Here is a 17,248-nt window from a genome sequence, read left to right as displayed (position 1 = left end):
TAGATATTCTAAATTTGTCCCTCATCTTTTCTAGTCTCTTTAGTCATTATTTTTTTGAATATTCATAAATTATCTTTTTACCTTAAATTTCTCTTATTCCTTATCTGTAAAGATTATTCATTACTGTATTTCTTCTAATTTAGCCTTCATTCATAAAATTGTTTTTTTCCTTTATTTTGAATTCTTTCCTAAGTTCTATCGCATAATTTGTGAGATTTTCTAAATTCTGACTTAAATTGTTCTTTCATATCCTGTATTATTTTCTAATGTCCTTCAGCTTATTTAAAAACTTATCCTTTTTCTGGAACGCTTTTATGGTATGAGGGGCTTTTTTTCATTTTTCTTATTGCAATATATGGGATTAAGATCCTTTTTGCTGGTTATTATTTTATGTTCAATTATTATACCTGAACTTTTAGATAATTCAGATAGCTTTTTTCCCCCTTTTTCTTCAGATTCTAGAGATCCCACTTGTTTGTTTTCATGGAGTTTTAAAAAATATAACAGCCTACTTTCTAAGATATTCTAGCTCTGTCTGTCTTTTCCATTTTTATTTGGGCTTTCTCTTTGTCTGAGTTCTATTCATAGTAGTTTAACCTAAATGTAAGACTTTATTTTGGAAGAGAACTTTGGTTGGTTAATTTCTCATGGAGCCCAGATGGCTCTAGCTATGGAAGCCTTACCCTGGAACCCCTGAACTCATCTGCTATTATAGTGTGTAAAAGCTTCCTTGTTTTAGCAGCTGTCCTTTAAATTGGCCCTCTCTTGGTTTTCCACAGAGTATTTGTAGACAAGGATCCTCAGATGCTCTCTTGTTCTCTACCATTTCTCCCATGCATCTGCTGATATCATGTATATCTTATATTATAGATGGACTAGAGGTCCAGTGCACGAATTTGTGCATGGTGGGTCCCTTGGCTTGGCCAGTGATGGAGGCCTATCAGGGGGGCTGGCCTCGGGGCCTATGGAGGGGGGAGGGATGGCCGGTAGGGGTAGGGACTGCAGGTGGTTGGGAAGAAGGGCTACAGGAGGTTGGCTGGCTGGGGGGCAGGGCTGTGGGAGGTTGGCCAGCCAGGGAGAGGGGCTGCAACAGGTTGGCTATGGGAGCGCACTGACCACTAGGGGACAGCTCCTGCGTTGAGCATCTGCTCCCTGCTGGTCAGTGCACATTCTGGTCATTCTGGTTGTTCCAGTTGTTCAGCTGTGATGGTCGTTTAGGCTTTTATATATGTACTAGTGGCCCGGTGCACAAAATTCGTGCACAGGGGAGGGGGTGTTCCTCAGCCCGGCCTGCACCCTCTCCAATCTGGGACCCCTTGAAGGTTGTACTACTGCCAGTTTACAGGGATCGGGCCTAAACTGGCAGTCGGACATCCCTCTCGCAATCCGGGACTGCTGGCTCCTAACCGTTCACCTGCCTGCCTGCCTGCCTGATTGCCCCTAACCACTCTGCCTGCTGGCCTGCTTCTCCCCAAATCCCCCCCCGCCCCCGCCAGCCTGATCACCCCCAACTCCCCCCTCTGCTGGCCTGCTTGCCCCCATCTGCCCTCCCCACTGGCCTGCTCGCCCCCAACTGCCCCCCCTGCTGTCCTGATCACCTCCAACTGACCCTCACTGATGAACTGCTTGCCCCCAACTGGACCCCTGCTGGTCTGCTTACCCCCAACGGCCCCGCCCCCCACCAGCCTGATCACCCACAACTGCCCTCCCCTCTTGGCCTCTAACCACCACTACCTCAGCCCTGCCACAATGGCTTTGTCCAGAAGAACATCTGTAAGGTCTCCTGGAAGGTCTCCTAGTCTAATTAGCATATTACCCTTTTATTATATAGGATAGAGGCTGGTGCATGGGTGGGGGCCGGCTGGTTTGCCCTGAAGGGTGTCCCAGATCATGGTGGGGGTTTCCTTGGGTTGTGGGGTGGCCTGAGCAAGGGGCCTGTGGTGGTTTTCAGGCAGGCCACGCCCCCATGGGGTGAGGGTCCCCTCTGGGGGGGCGTGGCCAGCCTGGGTGAGGGGCTGATGGCTGTTTGCTGGTTGGCCACAGCCCTGGGCAACCCAGGCTCCCAGACCCTCCTTGAGTGGAGGCCACAGCGGCTGGAAGCAGGTATCTGGGATTTATTTATCTTCTATAATTGAAACTTTGTAGCCTTGGGCGGAGCCCACAGCTGGCCAGGGCAGGCGTGAAGCTTGGCTTTCTCCATCGCAGGGGCAACCCACACCTCCTGTTCGCTCCAGCTCTGTGGCTGCTGCCATCTTGGTTGGGTTTATTTGCATTCTTGCTCCTGATTGGCTGGTGGGCGTGGCTTGTGGGTGTAGCGGAAGTATGGTCAATTTGCATGTTTCTCTTTTATTAGATAAGATATTATCCTCATCCAGTCATATTTTGGAGTTCAATGGGATACCTTGTCATTTAGTTTCATTGTAAGTGTCCATATGTTATTGCTAATGGACTAGTAGTTATTAAGGGGGGTAGTAGTTATTATTTTACTATATATGTTGTTATGTCTGTTTTTCATGGAAGATTTCAGGGATATTTAAAAACTATGCCTCCATTGCCATCTTCCCTGAATTTGTCATGTCATGTACTATTTTTGCATTATTACAATTTCAAAATAACTACTAAAATTATACTTAAAATATAATTTTTGAATTAAAATGAACACTTATATTTTTCTAATTATATAGCCGTATTGTTATTGTATATGACCAAAGGGTGTTATGATATTCTTGACTAAGCTTATTACTTTCATAATAAGATTTTAGTGATGTTCTCTTTTGGTGGAGGTGGAAATTTTAGGCTATATTTAAATATTTTTAAAATATGCTAGTCTTGGAAACTATAAAGATTCTGGAATATTATATGATTTAATGAAATATTTACTAATGTCACTAAAAGTAGTAGACACATAAGTGACATTTCCTGTACTGCTACCATTTTTCTAAGATGTTTCAAGTTATATATAGCTTCTAAAAAGGGGAGCCTGTGTATTACATTCAACCTTGCCTTTCACATCCACACCATTCTAAACTAATTATAACAGAGATAGACACCTAACCCAAAGCTAAGCCATTCACATTCTCTCTAGATAGGTAATGATTTATAGTCAGATAATGAAAGATATTTACATTAAAAGCACATTTGGAGTTAAGAATGGATGTTATGTTGGGCTATGTTCGAACAACTAAGAAAGTGAAGGTAGTCTGGGAGAGAAGAAAAAAAATGAGTTCATACACAGAGAGAAACACAAATAGGAAGCTATGAAGTTGCTTTAAGAGTTAAAGGAAGTAGCCTTGGTTACTGACTCCCCTCTCCCATTTCTAGGCTGCCTGAAGTCTAACTGTATTTCATTTCCTGTCCTTGGATGCTTATGAAACTTTTGCTGTACCCTTATGATAATTACATTAATTTAAATATTCTCATGAGTATTAAACAAACATAAAATGCTCACAGACTATAAACAGTGATTTTAAAGGGCCACTCTATGCCATGGTGAAACAAGACAGAGTGAAGGACACTATGCTGACAAACATACACACACCTAAGCATCTTCTCTTCTAATTAACTTGAGTAACTACTATTTCTTTATTACTAATTACAACTCTAAGCCCACTGTTGTTCTTAGGCCCCCTAAATAAAAATTAGCAATATCTAACCCACCTCCTGACAGTCAGCAACCAATCTATAACTGGCCTTACTTATTTAAATACAAACTTTAAAATAAGCTCCTCTCAACTCCTTCTTTAAAAGTATCTCTGAAGTGCATTCTCCATTGCTGCAGCAAGACAAATATAACAATTTTGGATCAAAGGTTGCTTTGTCATCATGGGCTGATGGGTTTGATAGTTGCATACATATTTATTATAATTTTTATGTATTAGTTTGCAAATTGAAAAGCTGGAATCCTTTTAAAGAAAATTCACTAAGCTCCAAATAACTACTGTCTTCAAAAATCCTTAATTATTGCCAAGAGAAACATATACACACCAAAAGCTATGTAAATACAGCTACTGTTAATGAGTGCCCTTAAAAGATGTGAACTACATTGATTACTCTAGAATCATACAAGAATACATTTAAGCTTGTCACTTTTATTAGTCAAATAAAAGGTGTGACTAATAAAAGTGACAAACTTAAAGAACATTATCTTAATTTATATTTTAAAGTATATAACAATGTAAACTACCAAAGATCAATTATCCTATAAGAAAAAATTTAAGTACATGTGTGTTAAGAAAAACTGAATATAAAATAAGACAAAATGCAATTCAAATATATTTTATGATTATTTAAAATAAGAGTACTCACTGTTTCTTTTTGTAAGACTCTAAAATACCTTTAGTTACCTAAATCCAGCTTTGTTTCTACCATATACATATATATGATAAAGTCAAAAGCAAAGCGATTTATTCATCATTAGCACTACTTTTTAAACAGAACTGATCAATAGCTTGGGTAAAGATATTTTTATCATGTAAATCTCCTGAGTTCTTCACAACAGTTTGACAGTTTTTCTTCTCAGAGGAGAGGAATAGTATATCAAATTATAGAAAAAAAAAGGGAAATGGAACAGAGAGAAAATGAAAGAATGATCAAGAGTACATGTTAAAGAATGAGAGTATGAAAGCACATGTGTTTCCAGAAGCTGGAGTGAAGAGCAAGAATGAACCTTGGATGAATGTAGCAGCTAACTCATGGGTGTTCATGTTCAATATTGGGAATTCTCACCATACAACAATGTTACTCATCTTCCCTTATTTTTAAAACTTACCTTCACCAAAAATGATTAGCAAAAACATAATGTTCTATTGAAGTACAAGAAAAAAATACTGAATATTATGTACCAGAATCTAAGTTAAGCGATGTTAATATAAACAATAAGATTATTTCTATTTACAAGTAAAAATAATTTTATTAATATTGTATAAATATAATGCCACAGGACCACAAAGAGATGGCATTAATTTGGCATAAGAAACCTGAAGCAGGATTCAAAACATGAGAAGAATTTGGGGGACAGAAAAAAGGAGAAAGATCCAATGCAGAAGGAAGAGTTGTAGAAAAACAAGGAAATGTGATAATGCATCACTTGTTCGCATATTTAAGGAATGTCTTCTACAGCAAGAAGATAGAGATGAGTTAAATCTGAAAAAAATGGTTATGACTAAACTGGGAGGGATACCAAATGATGTTCTGTTATATAGCAGAGGTTTCTAGATTTTTGGATTGTATAAACTGGCAGAAATTTGAAGGACCATATTTTAAGATTGTCAATTTTATATTTTGCCAAATAATGGCATTTAAAAAACAGAACTCAAAACCTAAGACCTACCATTTAATGTCATTTTATTAAGAAAAATCATTTTAATACAAAAAAGAATATGAATAAAACATCCATATAATCTTAAAACAGGACATTTAATGATATATTAAAATTAGGTTATATCTTTGAATGCAGAAAGTTACAAAATAAAATTTCATTTTGCCCAGTGAACACAAAGTGAACTTTTAATATGTAACTTGTTCCAATGTTTCATTTTTAGCATAGTTCTTTTTAAAAATCCAAGTGACATATTCTAATGCTCTTTCAACTCAATCCAGAGTATTGGAGGTAAACTCAGAGAAGCCCAAGAAAAATTATTTTTGATTACCCAGCCATTTCTCTTATCTTCTCTCTGAAGTGCTGGGAAGAAAATAAGAAATAGTCCAGATGTCTGGCCAAGGAAAATTCTGAAAAGGGGGCCACATAAATGGAGTCCTGACTGACAGATATAGAACAATTAAAAAGTTGCCTGACAGCAATTTCTTACATTTTAAAGTGTCATAAACTGTCACTTAGGAACCACTAATGTGAGTCTTATAACTTAAAATAAATCCTTCTTTGCTTTGGCTGCTGGGGAACTTGGGGCAGATTTGTGTTCCAGTTTTAATAACAGTATTGGACCCATTCCTAGTATTGCTACTTTACTAAATGTGTTCCGTGTTTATTTTAGTATGTCCTTGATAATTATAAATTTCTACTCTAAATTTTTCAAAACATTTTAGGAAAAGATACACTTAAATATCTATACTAATAAAAGGGTAATATGCTAATTAGACCGGATGTCTTCCGGACGTCCTTCTGGACAAAGCCGCGGCCACGGATGGCGGCTGCTGGTGCTGTGAGGGCTGGGCCGAGGCTCAGGCAGCTGCTGTGGCTGTGAGGGCCGAGGCTCAGGCAGCTGTGGATGGCGGCTGGTGTTGCGAGGGCCGGGCCGAGGCTCAGGCAGCCACTGTGGCTGTGAGGGCTGAGGCTCAGGCAGCTGTGGCAGCCAGCAGTGGCAGTGGCAGCGAGGGGGTGATTGGGGCAGTGCCTTCCCCTGATCTGCCAGTCGCCTCCTGCAGAGGGAGAACAGACTGCGGCTTAGGCCCACTCCCCCCTGGGAGGAGTGGGCCTGAGCTGTCAGTAGGACATCCCCTGAGGACTCCTGTACTGTGAGAGGGGACAGGCCGGGCTGAGGGACCCCCCTGCAGTGCACTAATTTTCATGCACTGGGCCTCTAGTAGAAAAATAAGATTTTTAGGGAATAAGGAAACATTTAAGATTTATGTTTTCAATAATGCTTATTCAATTTCTTTCTTATTGTAAAAATAACATGTTGTAGGGTCACTACCCTGACTATTCTGCCTAGAGCACTCTTCTAGTAAGCTATATGGCTCACTTCCTTTTAATCTTTGCTCAAATGTAACTTTTACTATTGGCTTATTAAAAATCAATCACCCTTTTTAAAACTGCAATATAAACCTGCCATTTCTATAATCCCAGTCACTAGTGTTGTATTTATACTTTTACATAGCATTTGCCAACTTTCAACATTTTATATGATTTAAATATTTATGCTTAATGCTTATTTATTGTCTCTCCTTGCTAGATTATAAACTCCACAAGGCAGGGTTATTTGTCTGTTAGCTACTAATATATTCCAAGTACCTAAGATAGCACTTAACCTAGAGCAAGAATGCGATATTTTTTATAAAAAGTGAACAGCCCACATGTGTTCTAAAAGCTTTATATGTACTATATAATTTAATCCTCCCAAGAGTCCTGGTAGGGTGGTGCTATCATTGACGACAATTTATAGAAAGGAACTAAGCCACAAATGGCCAACTTAGTCTCAAAAGATCATAGAGCTAAGAAAGTGGTGGAATAAGGATTTAAACTCAATCCAGTTAGTAAATATTTCTAATAGAAACAGACTGTGCAAAAGCAGTTGAGAGGATGATAGAAAAGGCATAGGAAACCTATAGTAAATAGGAAGTGAAAAGCAAACAAATATATATATATGGCTTCTAAATCCAACAAATGGCACCTAAAGCAATTATTCACTCACAGGATCATTTGCATATTGATTAGCCCTTCTGAATTTCATGACTATTTAGAAAACAAAGCTTTTTTAAATAAATAAGGCTCCAGATAACTTTCTTTCAAAGCTACTCTCCTATTACAAGTGCATTAAATCTTCACAAGAGTTAATTTACCTTTTTTGCCTTCTTACTCCGTTTAAGCTGCTACTGAGTAAAAGACAACAGCTTCATCAATTCCCAGTTAAGCATTTCTTTAAATTTTCTCAGTTAAAGATTCTCATATAACAAACGTTATGTGAATCAAAAAAGTCTCTTAAAGAAGCCTGGCTCTTTGAAGGAAATTTTAGAGATCCTTGCTTAGTAAACACAGCATCCTAATGAAGGATATACAGCAGCCCTGTAGATTAGGATCATAAGAACCAGAGAGTTCCATTCAACTTTTTCAAAGTTCTTCATTCTGTTATGAGCTGTACAATAAGACTGACTGTGCAAATATGTTATTTAAAAAATGAACAAGAAGAAATCATACATAATATCTTATTAAGCATTTGTGGAAGCAATGTCTTTATATTCGACAGTTAATTTTCCTCCAGAAGTACAAATTATGTCATGATTAATAGAAACATTATAGGAAACTAAAATAATTAGAATAGAGAGAGAAAGCATACCTTCTATCAATAGCTCTTGTCCATGACTGCCAAGAAGTGTACGAGATAGGAATGGGGCAAAGTCTACAAAAATTTCACGAAGAAGAGGAGCAACTTTTTCTAAAGCTCTTTCAAGTTTTGCAGTGATGCTGTTGAAATTAAGACATAAAGACTAGTAAATATAATTCAAAATAAAAAATAAAATAAACTTTACTTCTAAATTAAAACCTTTGAAAATAATAAAAGTTCAATCTAATCCACCAAATAATGTGTAGAAGGGACACGGTAAAATTCCACATCAGTCATAAGGCTACTCCAAAGACTGCAGCTAAATTAGAATGACTATATGGAGAAAAGGATTTAGGGTTCTGTAACCTTTGAGGGCCACAAAATCTATTCATAGTTCTAGAAGCTTTAAGAAAAGAAGTTCTCTGTATATCTTTTTTGTCTATCATTCTATCACTAAAAGAAAACAGTTTTTCAACACTTACTACATGGATCACTGTGCCAATTACAAAAAATTAACTCTTGATCTAAAAAAATTCCCTGAAAATTCCCTCAGAAGCTAAACAAATAAATAATTGGAATTCAGTGTTATACAATTGAATTGCTTTGCTAAAGTAGGCATGTTCCATTTTATAAGCCCACTTAGTTGTATTTACCAAACTCAGTTCTCAAGCTTAATTTGTTCCAGAAGTCTGTTTGAGAAGCAATTTGTTCAAAAACCGAATCATTTTTTCCCATTAGAAATAATGTAAATTGAATAAATTCATTCCAGATCCCCAAATGATTCCGTTTTAACCTTCCTCATACATAGTACGTGTCTAATGTACTGTTTAATTTATAAACACACACTTCTTTTCTTTAATTTATTGACCCACCCCCTACTAGCCTTAAAGGAATCACTTTCAGCACTCCTTCCAGGGTGTCTTTCTGGAGGTCAGTATGCAGCATCTTCACTTTCTCACATATCACTGCTCTGAAATGTTGTCACCAGCTAACTGCTTTTTACTTATCCAAATCAACAAGTTTTTCTACCTCTTCAATTGCCTGTGATCATTGTTTCTTTCACATCTTTAGCAACATCAGCACTCTTGATGGCCTATTTATGTTTTAAAATTGTGCTAAGCATCCATTTGGTTAGCAACAAAAGCAAAAAAGAAATATATACACACACAACAACAACAACAACTACAGAAAAAAATATTCACAGCACAATATCCTAAGATGTTAACAAGAAAAGTTTAGAAATAAACTGACTCTCATTCTCTCCTTTGTTTGTGGTGTGAAAAACGCCTTTTGTCACGCTGATGTATCTGAATGAAAGGGTTGTCAGGTCCAGTGCAAGTTTGGTTCAACAACCAAGACATTATTTTCATGAACAACTTGGTCAAGAACCAAATTGTTTGACATAGGAGACTTTCAAGAATGAAGGTTTAACTGTATATTGTTCACTATTAAGTTTTCAGTTATATGACCTTACATAAGCACCGTTTGATATTCTTAAAAACACCTTGAGTAGTGTATGCAAAAAGAAGAAAAAAAACATGTAAAAAATAATTCTGCTCAGGCAAATACAAAAAGTGTTTTGGAGTAAGACTGCTTAGCCTGGAATGCTGGTTCTATCATATGGGTACCTAGATGATCTTGGGACATTAGACTTCCTATGCCTGAAAAATGAAAATGATCATAGTCACTAATAGTGAGGATTAAATGAGCTAAGGCATGTAAAGTACATAGAAAAGTACCTGGACACAGTGAGAGATCAACAGTAGTAGCTCTTCTAAGAGCTATGTTAATTAAAAAAACACATATATTTACACTTACAAAATGTGACTCTGGTGTATTTTAAAAATTCAATTTAATAATATAATATTAGATGACCACTCCTTTCATCCACACAAAAAACATGTATAATAAGGAATTAAACAATGTTCCAAATAATAAAAGTTCTGCCACAATGCTAAGTAACATATTTTTTATGCATGAGGAAAACATAAGGACAAAAAGTTAATTAATCATAGAATAATTTGCAACATATTACTAATATTTGAAACTAAACTATTTCATTGTTTTTTTTTAAGCAATTAAATGATTAGGGATTAGGAAATAATCAGAATGCCTTCTTTCTTACTTTCAAAAAAGCATGATCTGAATCCTTTGTGTACACACAGCCTTACCATTACTTCTATTTGACTTTATCTCATCTTATCTGAGTGGACAGCCTTAGAGAAAGGAGAACTCAGAGAAAGAAGAACTCAGAGAGGAAACTCAGATTTAAGTATTTGCACAAATACTTAAAGACAATATTCTGAAGGAAGAGCTACTCTGTTATTCCTGAAGCAAGCACCTACATTAAGGCCATGATTCTCAAATGTTAGTGTAGATCAGAATCATCTACAAGGCTTGTTTAAACACAGAGTCCTAGAACCCTACCCCCAGAGTTCCTGATTCAGCAGGTCTGGGTGTACTGTGAGAATTTGCACTTGTAACAAATTCTCAGGTGGTCTAAAACTGCTAATCTAGGAAACACGCTTTGAGAAGAACTGTTTTAATGAAAGTATTTACTATTAGTAAGTTGTAATAAAACAGCAAAGGAAAGGCTACCCAAAGTCATAGAATACTCATGTTATTTCTGACTTTTAGTGGCTGTAGATATAAATTCTTTTTTGGATCTACTACTTCTTTCATTCCTTTTCACTCTCCAGGACCATTTCTTACAATTCTTCCCAGCTAAAGGGATCCCCTCTACTAAGGCAATGTAAGGAAGAAAAGTAAGAATGAACCTATGAAAAGGAGAAAAATCTACATGTAATTATTCTTGATTGTTTCTGCAGCTGAATTCTGAGTGAAGTATGAATATTTATTTTTATTTAAGATTCGCTAATGAAAGTAAAATTACTTTAGAAAAATTCCTAGATTTATACAGGTTCACATCACAGTTATACTGTTGGATTGTAGTATGCTGTTATTCAATTACATCCAGGAACATTGATTTCCCCGATTTAAAACTTTTTTTTTCCATATTTTACAGGTTTATGTATGATTTAGAGACTTCAAAATTGCAAAAATACTGTTCTTGGTGATTAAGTTAAATATCAAATGGAAACTAATCAAAGCAACTAAGTACATGTGTGTGTGTAAATAGCATGTATGGATAAAAATAGACATCTCTCAGAGAGTGAATCCCTATAATAAGATTTTTTGCAACTATATTCTTATAAAATTTAATCGAATATTAAGTTATGTTTATACATATTATCTGCAGTTAAAATTTTTTATTTTCTAATAGTGGACAAACAATGTAACATTTTACCACCAAGAGGTCAAATATTTTAAGTACAAAAAGTCATTATCAAGCAAATTTCTCCATCCATGCAGAGAAGTCTCATTACCACTTCTCACAGAGAAGAATATGGGCAGGTTTCTGGTGTTGTTGTTAATATTTATAAATTCCTCACAATGTATTTTAAAGGAAAGTAAACACTGTATTTATCCTTACATAACTTAAATTCCCAAAGGAAATGGTATAAACATAAATCTCAGCTTTATACCCAACTCTATCACCTAGCAAATAACCCCTAATTATTAAAAAAACAACATTGTGCCTATATTTCAATTCTCATCTAAGAAGAACGTAATAAAAACTCCTTTTTCCCAATTGCAAAGCATACATGAAAAACTTATCTGTTAACATGTAATAAAAGTTTTTAGAAAAATTGAAGAAGGGAATACTCCTTGACCTTGTGTCCTATACAAATAAATGAATTAATCACTTCATTTTTAGTATAATTTTTACTTTAAAAATAGAAATAATACTTAATCATCAGAAAACAATAACAACAAGGTTCTGTAAAAAATTCTTTTGTAAGAAAAATTAGTACAGCTTAGGAAAAAGACTAAGTAGTAACTTTTCAGTTTTATTTGAAAGTTTATTTTCATTTATTAAAAGAATAACAACATTAATTCAGCCCGCCTGCTGTTTCTCAGTGGTTGAGTGTCAACCCATGAACAAAGAGGTCACCAGTTCGATTCCAGGTCAGGGCACATGCCAGTATAGTGGACTCAATCCCCAGTAGGAGGTACGTAGGAGGCAGCCCTTAGATGTTTCTCTCTCATAGATGTTTCTATCTCTCTCCTTTAACCTTCCTCTCTCTGAAATCAATAAAAACATATTTTAAAAAAACAACATTCAGTCTCAGACATTTTATGCACAGAAATAATACAAGGATGCACTAGGTGGGGAGTTTGCCCTACACAGTCTTGAGTGAGGTTTATAATCTTAACACTTTAGGAAGTTCTTAATGTTTGGGACAGTTCTTGGGCCCTAAACATAGAATTTGTCAACTCTAGGCTGAATGCATTCTCTCAAGCTATCCATTTATCTCTCTCACTCTATATTTTTCCCTTCTCTTCAGTCACACTAACTATGATTGTGATGTTATTTTTACTTTGGCTATTTTTCTTTTCTTTTTTTAAATATATTTTTATTGATTTCAGAGAGGAAGGGAGAGGGAGAGAGAGATAGAAACATCAATGATGAGTGAGAACCATTGATTGGCTGCCTCCTACACGCCCCCTCCTAGGGATTGAACCCACAACCTGGGCATGTGCCCTTGACTAGAATCAAACACAGACCCTTCAGTACACAGGCCAATGCTCTATCCATTGAGCCAAACCAGCTAGGGCTGGCTAATTTTCTTGACAGTAAAAGCAAACTCTTTTAAGAAAGAGAATTACTGATTTCCATGAAGAAAATTGCCATTACAACATGAGAAATTTATCAAGTACTCTAACAAATTTACCAACTATAGGAAAACAAAACATTCAAAGCAAATATTAATGTTTTAAATGAAATTCTATAGATCCAATGCCTGGATTAAAACAATATGACTTAAAACATAACGTTTTATTATTATGGTTTTAAAAAACACAATTATATATTGGTCTTTACCTGTATTAAGAAAATCTCATTTACAGAGATTTATAGATTTTAAGAAATTTATTTGACTAAAGATTTAATTAACTCATGAGAGAAACAATGTTATGAAAACCCGTGGCTGCAATTATTATCAAATCTTACCAAATTTAACTGACCTGGAGACATATCCAAGGCCAAGGTGATTATAAATACATGAATCAGCGGAAAAAAAGTAAGATTTGCCAGGCTGGTGTGACTCAGTGGTTGAGCATCAACCTATGAACTAGGACAGTGATGGCAAACCTTTTGAGCTCGGGGTGTCAGCATTTTGAAAAACCCTAACTTAACTCTGGTGCCGTGTCACATATAGAAATTTTTTGATATTTGCAACCATAGTAAAACAAAGACTTATATTTTTGATATTTATTTTATATATTTAAATGCCATTTAACAAAGAAAAATCAACCAAAAAAATGAGTTCGCGTGTCATAGGTTCGCCATCACTAAACTAGGAGGTCACAGCTCGATTCCCAGTCAGGGCATATACCCGGGCTGTGGGCTCAATCTCCAGTGTGGGGCATGCAGGAGGCAACTAATTAATAATTCTCTCTCACCATTGATGTTTCTATCTCTCCCCTTTCCACTCTGAAATCAATAAAAATATATTTTTAAAAAAGTAAGATTTATGTCATTTTCTAAAGTCTGCTTTCACAAGTGTTGATTATTTTCAAATGTTATATGTCTTATAATTCTAGAAAAACATAATAATTCTACTTTTACTTAGGATATTGCTTTCATTGTGAATTGCATTTTAGTAAGCAACCTTATGTTTCTACCATTTCACAATGTTATAATTTTTATTTATTTTTTATTTTAATTTTTTGTATTCTCATAGACCCCTAGCATAATGTCAAAATATAATAAATAATTAATAGATTAATTTGGTATGTTCAAGTTCTTAAATTTTGTCATTCATTTTTTAAATCATATAAAACAATTGGTGTATATAAAAATATAATCTAGAATGAAAATGAGTAATCATGTACCCTTAAGCAATGTACGTAAAAGATATGGCTCAGATATAAAGAAAATTATTCCATTCCTGAAATCCACAGATTTTATTAATCAAATTCTCCTATGTAACTTAGGGAATGCAGGCAGAGGTAAGTGAACTGATTTGTCTAAGTAAGACTGATGCAAAGAAAATATTAGGAGAGTATTAATGACAGCAAAACCATATACTGTAAAGTTAAATTGTTAATCAGTTATCCTATATAATAAAGAGATAATATGCAAATTAACCCTCACACCCTCACAAGATGGCTGCCTATGACCAGGCCGGCAGAGGGGTTAGTGAGGGACGTAAACGACTGAACAGCAGGCTGAGTGGGGCGACCAGGCCGGCGGGGGGGCCATGAGGGATGACCAGGCTGGTGGGGGGGAGGCAGTTGGGGGTGACCAGGCCAGCAGGAGGGGCAGTTGAGGGCAACCAGGCCAACGGGGGGGCAGTTAGGGGCGAACAGGCAGGCAGGCAGGTGAGCAATTAGGAGCCAGCAGTCCAGGATTGTGAGAGGGATGTCCGACTGCTGGTTTAGGCCCAATCGGATCGGGCCTAAGCCGGCAGTTGGACATCCCCCAAGGGGTCCCGGATTGGAGAGGGTTCAGGCTGGGCTGAGGGCACCTCCTCCCCCGCACCCTGTGCATGAATTTTGTGCACCGGGCCTCTAGTATATTATAACTAGTAATAGAAAAACACTGACTTTAAATATTTTGTTCATAGTTCACTAAGCTTGTAGTATGAAACATAGACATACTAGATAGCAGATGAATAAAGTGCATCCTACATATCAAATCTGTGACACTAGATCCTACTGATAAACAATTTCTTTAAACTATAACTTTTTACAGCCACTAAGCAAAACATGAAGCTAAAAAATATCTTGCTTATTTTATTTCCCCATGGTTTTTTAAATTAAAAACTGACATTTCTCCTCATTCTTTCTTAACAGAATCATATACATTTTCAAGTGTATGATGTACTGGTTAAGAAGTAGATAAAATTACAAAAGACTAAGAAATTAAGTCTAACTAGAATTCTCAGTATGGGAGTTTGCTCTTTTATATGGTAAACTATAAACTAAATTTAAAATACACATTTTTCAGCTTTCAAGAAATGTAATGCTGGGATGTCTTTACATAATTATAAAAGCTTGTTTGGAGCACATTTTTGAAAATTGCTAATTGCATGTTTTGTACGAAGAAAGAAAATGAAAAACTGAAATGGAAAAAAAATCTCTCCTTTCTAGTCAACTAGAAAATAAAATGACATAAAAATTAACTGTAATGAAATAAAAAACATAAGGTCAAGAATATATGTCAATTTGAGCAAAAAAGGAAAGAAGAGAAAAGAAAAGAAGAGGAGATTAAAAAAAGAGAGAAGAAAAGAAAAGGAAAGGAAAGAAAAAAAGAAAAGAAAAGAGAGAACTCATGGAGATTGACAACAGTGTGGTAATTGCAGCGGTGGGAGTTGGTGGGGAGGAAGTGAAGAGGGCATAGAGGGGATAAAGAAAAGAATACATGTGATTTAACTGAGACAAAACAACAAACTTAGTAATATAAAGAAGGCTGTGTTTAAATAAGTTATATAAAATTTGAAAAACTAAAACTTTTCCTACTAAAAAATTGTAATATAAAAAATGTCAATGTATTAGATACTATAAAGCAGCGGTTCTCAACCTGTGGGTCGTGACCCCTTTGGGGGTCGAACGACCCTTTCACAGAGGTCACCTAAATACATCCTGCATATCAGATATTTAACGATTCATAACAGTAGCAAAGTTACAGTTATGAAGTAGCAATGAAAATAATTTTATGGTTGTGGGTCACCACAACATGAGGAACTGTATTAAAGGGTCGCGGCATTAGGATGGTTGAGAACCACTGCTATAGAGGATCATCAAAAACCCCCTTTAGGATAGAGACGCTCATTTTCTGGAAAGTTCAAAGGAGGATTACTGGGTTATGGCTCACAGCTGAATTCCTCCCCAGAAAGAACCTGTCTCACCCAAAGTTATGTCCCCTCATCAGGAACAGGAGCAATCTGCATTCAAACACTAGTCATTTAGGGATCAAAAATGCTAGGTCCTTTGACTCATTTGAGGACATCTCTCAGAGCCAATCCATTTTCAGAGCTTTCCCATGGAATGGCCTGGGGTCTCCCTTATAATAGCATCACTTTTCTTCCTGACCAGTCCTCTCTTCCCACTTCATTATAGGTGGTGTGATCAAAAACATTCCCCACACCCATCCAATGTGGTGCAATGGTTGAGCATTGACCCATGAACCAGGAGGTCATAGTCCGATTTCTGATCAGAGCACATGCCTGGGTTGCAGGCTTGATTCCAACTGGGGGCATGCAGGTGACAGCCAATCAATGATTCTCTCTCATTATTGATGTTTCTATCTCCCTCTCCCTCTCCTCTCTCTGAAATCAATAAAACAACACACACACACACACACACACACACACACACATTTATTTATTTAAAAAAAAAAAACATTCCCCAGTAAATCACCTGTATTCATTGCTCTATCTACAAATTTGTGACCTGGGGTAGCAGGCAGTTAATGAGTGTTTTTTAGTATAGTTCTTGGTTCACATAATATTTTTTGAAAATACAAATTGGAAAGTCATTGATTAGGAATATGAAGTTTTAAAGAGAAATAGAGAATTTCCATTTTGCTTGTAGGAAGCTGTAAAGGGTCACTCCCACATTAATTACAAGAGAAAGCCAGATAATCTACAGAAGTATAAGAGAGCTGAGGTTGCAGGCCAAACAACTAGCCTTGAAATCTGAAGAAAGACAGGAGCCTCCAAGGAGACATGGGAGAGACACAGGAACTTGTTTCCTTAGGGCAGAGCACAGGAAGAAGAAATACTGGATAGCATATAAGCTGGTAAGAAACAGATGAAGAAAAAAGAGAAGGAAACAGATAAAGCTTTTAATAAATTGCTGAACTCCAAATGTGAGCTAATGTGAGAGAATAAAACCTTCAGAGGGGCAGACACTAAGTCTGCAGTCATTTGCAGGCTCTTCCACATAGCCCTCACCATTACTCATGATGAAGCCCAGAACAGCATGCAAGACTGAGGAACTCCCTTCAGGGCTGCAGGAGAAGGGAGGGAAGCAGTAACTGCTGCAGAAAAGACACAAAGCCCAGCTTAGACCCCCCTTCTCTGTATCCTCTATGAAACAAACTCTTTTACATCTTAGAAAAGGACACAAAGCCTTTCACTTTCAGCTTACAGGAGGAAGCCTAGTGCAGCTGGAGAACGAGA

The 17,248-nt window shown here is 36.5% G+C and overlaps 1 protein-coding gene across 5 annotated transcripts in view; it reads right to left on the bottom strand.

The window, feature by feature from the left end:
- NBEA (neurobeachin) overlaps positions 1 to 17,248 on the bottom strand; it is a 975,192-nt gene that overhangs the window by 564,465 nt on the left and 393,479 nt on the right. For all 5 annotated transcript variants that reach the window (XM_070409180.1, XM_070409183.1, XM_070409179.1 and 2 more), the window contains one exon: positions 8,010 to 8,137. In XM_070409180.1, the coding sequence (XP_070265281.1) occupies positions 8,010 to 8,137 (128 nt within the window). The remainder of the gene's footprint in view (positions 1 to 8,009; positions 8,138 to 17,248) is intronic.

The sequence above is a fragment of the Myotis yumanensis genome, unplaced genomic scaffold (genome assembly GCF_028538775.1).
Source record: "Myotis yumanensis isolate MYYU_CA2020_CCGP unplaced genomic scaffold, mMyoYum1.0.hap1 SCAF_3, whole genome shotgun sequence".
Taxonomy (NCBI): domain Eukaryota; kingdom Metazoa; phylum Chordata; class Mammalia; order Chiroptera; family Vespertilionidae; genus Myotis; species Myotis yumanensis.
The sequence above is the reverse complement of the archived record's forward strand: the minus strand, read 5'-3'. Positions and strand labels throughout refer to the sequence as shown.